General features: G+C 40.8%; 1 protein-coding gene and 1 non-coding gene across 2 annotated transcripts in view; both read right to left on the bottom strand.

The window, feature by feature from the left end:
• The window catches only part of nrm (nurim), an 8,752-nt gene extending 4,616 nt beyond the window's left edge, over positions 1-4,136 (bottom strand). The window contains exons 1-3 of the mRNA XM_058408388.1: positions 3,943-4,136; positions 213-406; positions 1-44 (exon numbers count right to left, since the gene is read on the bottom strand). The exon at positions 1-44 is cut by the window's left edge and continues 133 nt beyond it. Coding sequence (XP_058264371.1) covers positions 1-44; positions 213-406; positions 3,943-4,093 — 389 coding nt within the window. The 5' untranslated portion in view covers positions 4,094-4,136. The remainder of the gene's footprint in view (positions 45-212; positions 407-3,942) is intronic.
• trnak-cuu (transfer RNA lysine (anticodon CUU)) lies at positions 3,670-3,742 on the bottom strand. The gene has a single exon. It is a non-coding gene; the product is annotated as a tRNA-Lys (tRNA).
• Positions 4,137-5,000: the final 864 nt, after the last annotated feature.

Genomic DNA, 5,000 nt, shown 5'->3' with positions numbered 1-5,000 from the left:
AGACAGGGGGCACTGGTCACAGGCTGCCAGTAATGCATCAACAGCTACCAAACACACACACACACACACACACACACACACACACACACACACACACACACTGAGTATAGTGACATTCGCCTAAAGCTGAAAACCTCATGATCTTAAGTTGTTTGCTTGCTGTGTGTGTGTGTGTGTGTGTGTGTGTGTGTGTGTGTGTGTGTGTGTGTTACCTGCAGTGCGAGTGCAGTAGTGAAGCAGTACATGGCTCGGTTTAACACTCCCAGCACAGACTGACACACCTGTTTAACAGGCGTCCAGGCCAGCAGGCTGTGCTGCACACTGAACAGCACCAACAGGAACAAATCTACAGCTAAACACTTCAACACTGCAGCGTCCTGCAGGGCCACTGACCACAGCGCCGTGTCTGTGGGGGGTGGGGGGGTGGGGGGTTCACAAAATAAACAATACAGTTACAACAGAAACACACTGTTACAGTGATCAATATGGTCAATATGAAAATAACTGTTATGTAAGTAATAAACACTGTGTGTGTGTGTGTGTGTGTGTGTGTGTGTGTTCAGCTATAAACACTCGTCCCCTCAGCAGTCTCTATTCTCTCTTCAGGTTAATAAGAGAAAATCTCAGCTGCTCATGTCACTGAGAAACACAAAACTCCTCTGTCCTGAAGATGTGGAGATCCAGATTCACCTATGACTGATACACACACACACACACACACTGACACACAGCACTGACACTGGAGAATTCTTACATCACACACACACACACATCATACACACACTGACACACACTGACACACAGCACTGACACTGGAGATTCCTTACACACACACACATCATACACACATCATATACACACACACACACACACACAGATACACAGCACTGACACTGGAGACTCCTTAACACACACACATACACACACAAACATCATACACACATCATATACACACACACACAGCACTGACACTGGAGACTCCTTACACACATCATACACACATCATATATACACACACACACACACACACACACACAGCACTGACACTGGAGACTCCTTACACACATCATACACACATCATATACATACACACACACACACACATCATACACACATCATATACACACACACACACACACACACACACACACAGCACTGACACTGGAGACTCCTTACACACATCATACACACATCATATACACACACACACACACATCATACACACATCATATACACATCATATACACACACACACACAGCACTGACACTGGAGACTCCTTACACACATCATACACACATCATATACACACACACACACACACACACACACACAGCACTGACACTGGAGACTCCTTACACACATCATACACACATCATATACACACACACACACATCATACACACATCATACACACATCATATACACACACACACACACACACACACATCATACACACATCATACACACATCATATACACACACACACACACACACAGCACTGACACTGGAGACTCCTTACACACACACACACACACATCATATACACATCATATACACACACACATCATACACACATCATATACACATCATATACACACACACACATCATACACACATCATACACACACACACACATCATACACACATCATACACACATCATATACACATCACATACACACACACACCATACACACATCATATACACACACACACACACACACATCATACACACATCATATACACACACACACACACACACATCATATACACATCATATACACACACACACATCATACACACATCATATACACACACACACACACATCATACACACATCATATACACATCACATACACACACACACATCATACACACATCATATACACACACACATCATACACACATCATATACACACACACACACACACACATCATATACACATCATATACACACACACACATCATATACACACACACACATCATACACACATCATATACACACACACACACACATCATATACACACACACACATCATACACACATCATATACACACACACACATCATACACACATCATATACACACACACACACACATCATATACACACACACATCATACACACATCATATACACACACACACACATCATATACACACACACACATCATACACACATCATATACACACACACACACACATCATACACACATCATATACACACACACACATCATATACACACACACACACACATCATATACACACACACACATCATATACACACACACACACACATCATACACACATCATATACACACACACACACACACATCATACACACATCATATACACACACACATCATACACACATCATACACACATCATATACACACACACACACATCATATATACACACACACACACACATCATACACACATCATATACACACACACACACATCATACACACATCATATACACACACACACATCATACACACATCATATACACACACACATCATACACACATCATATACACACACACACACATCATACACACATCATATATACACACACACACACACAGCACTGACACTGGAGACTCCTTACACACATCATACACACATCATATACACACACACACATCATACACACATCATATACACACACACACACACACAGCACTGACACTGGAGACTCCTTACACACATCATACACACATCATATATACACACACACACATCATACACACATCATACACACACACACACACACACACATCATACACACACACACACACAGGAGACTTTTTCCATAAGTTATGTAAACATCTCTATATGGGAAGCTTCACCATATCAACCATATTTGAGTGGAACCTCTGCTGTACACGCCCCTGTGAATGAGCTGTTGCTATAGAAACGCTAACGAGTCAGAAGAGTGCATTAATATAAACCATGTGAATTGAAGCTGCTCTACTGTCAGAGCTGCTGTTATAGAGAACTAATCAACACCTTCTGACCAATCAGAATCCAGCATTCAGCAGCGCTGTGGGATAAATAACACCATCTTCATCATCTGCAGTCAGTAATCTTCATCCTCATCATTCCCTGTAACTGTACACCTCGTGGTGTTTAGATTTTGTGTGTGTTTGTATCATTACACATTATTGTTTATACTTTTATATAGTCAGACTGTTATATAATGTTATGTATTTGTAGAGATATCAACAGTAATATATTTATAACGTTAATAGTTATTACTGTCTCCAACCTTTATCTCATCAACAGAAGATAAATCTATCTACATACAAATAATTCTTTATTTATCTTTCTATATTTATTTAAAGAACAGAATACACTCCGTTCAGCTACAATAAATAATACCGTCATGCAGAAGCTCCCGCCAAAAGGTTTTGTTGCTATGGAAACTACAATCAAACAACAAACAAGACTGAGATATGAAAAGAAGCCTGTGATTGGACCTGCAGCCTGCACGGGAATCAACTCCTGACCAATCAGAGGAGAGGATTCTGAAATAAACGTGCAGAGGTAACGATTCGGAGGTATGAAAATGGACCGATGCGTGTGAATTATGTACCAAGGTAAAAGTGTGTGTGTGTGTGTGTTCACCAGGAGTGTGCGGAAAGAAACACACAAAAACACGTGTCTGCGCCCAACGTGGGGCTCGAACCCACGACCCTGAGATTAAGAGTCTCATGCTCTACCGACTGAGCTAGCCGGGCGACCAGCATGCTAATCATTAAAATACTTCAAATTCTTCCCGCATTTCACAACTTCTTAAAGTCGATTAAACTTTTTCCTCTTTATTTAACTAACTTGCAGACCAGCTCGTGATATCCAGCTTCACTTGTTCACCACCAGTGTTTAGTTGTAGTTAAAGTTAAACATGGTGTTACTTTTATGCTAAACTAAACTAGCTTACCGTCGCAGAGGGGCGCGCCTCCGGTGATGTTGTGATAAACCGGGCGAAATGAAATGAAACGGACGAAATCCGCTCCGGTAACGAAGACAAAAACAAAGTTTAGCAAGGAAATAACGCAGAGCGTCAAGTTACGGGCGGTCAACAGCGCCATGGTGTCTGTATTTATATTTATTTCCGTATAACCACGGGCTAGGTCTTAAACCGCCTCCTACCGTGCATGAAGTGCACTACTTAGGCTGTATAAGGCGGAATTTTATACACTATATAGGGCACTTATGTCGTTAGAAGGAAGCCATTTTGAATTCAGCCCTAACTTGCGGGAATTGCAGGTGTAATTTTGACCACACGGTGGAGACAAAGTCCGTCATTTTTAAGATTTTGTTACAATTTTAATCAACAGAAGAAATAACGTAATTATAATTATAATATATTGTATATTATTATTATAACGTGTGGTATAAGAAAGTTTTCTACACTATATATATATACACACACTACAACAAACCTGTGAACAAACATTGCAGCATAACACTCAACACGAGGTGTGGATAGTTAGCAGCGCGCGCACACACACACACACACACACACACACACAAGATTCCAGGTGAGTGAAAATTACTGCTCTTCCTCAGTGTGATGTTCTTGATGAATAGCCACTATCACTATTAGTCCCTGACAGGGATTCTGGTGAACCTGCTCTTGTCCACTGTAACCCTACTCCATCTCTCCAAGAAAACTAATGTAGTTAATGCACTCCATTTAAAAATCAACTCATTTACCTGAAAAATTAAGTGCATGACCCCACACCTTTACATTATTTATGACTGCTGTGTAAACCAGGAAAAGTCATGTCCCAACTCACAAAACTTCTATAGAGTGTAACCCCAGAGGTAAGAGACAAACTCGCAAAAAAGTGCTAATCCAGCAACATGCAGCTACAGAGTGAAGTGTGTCACCAGCATGGGTAAAAAATATCAACAAAAATATGACAATTATTTACAGTTACATGACATGTTTTAGGTGAATGAATTTTAATTACAGCTGAAGGATTGCTAGGG

The sequence above is a fragment of the Hemibagrus wyckioides genome, linkage group LG14 (genome assembly GCF_019097595.1).
Source record: "Hemibagrus wyckioides isolate EC202008001 linkage group LG14, SWU_Hwy_1.0, whole genome shotgun sequence".
Taxonomy (NCBI): Eukaryota; Metazoa; Chordata; class Actinopteri; order Siluriformes; family Bagridae; genus Hemibagrus; species Hemibagrus wyckioides.
Note: the sequence above shows the minus strand (reverse complement) of the source record. Positions and strands in the feature narration are given on the sequence as shown.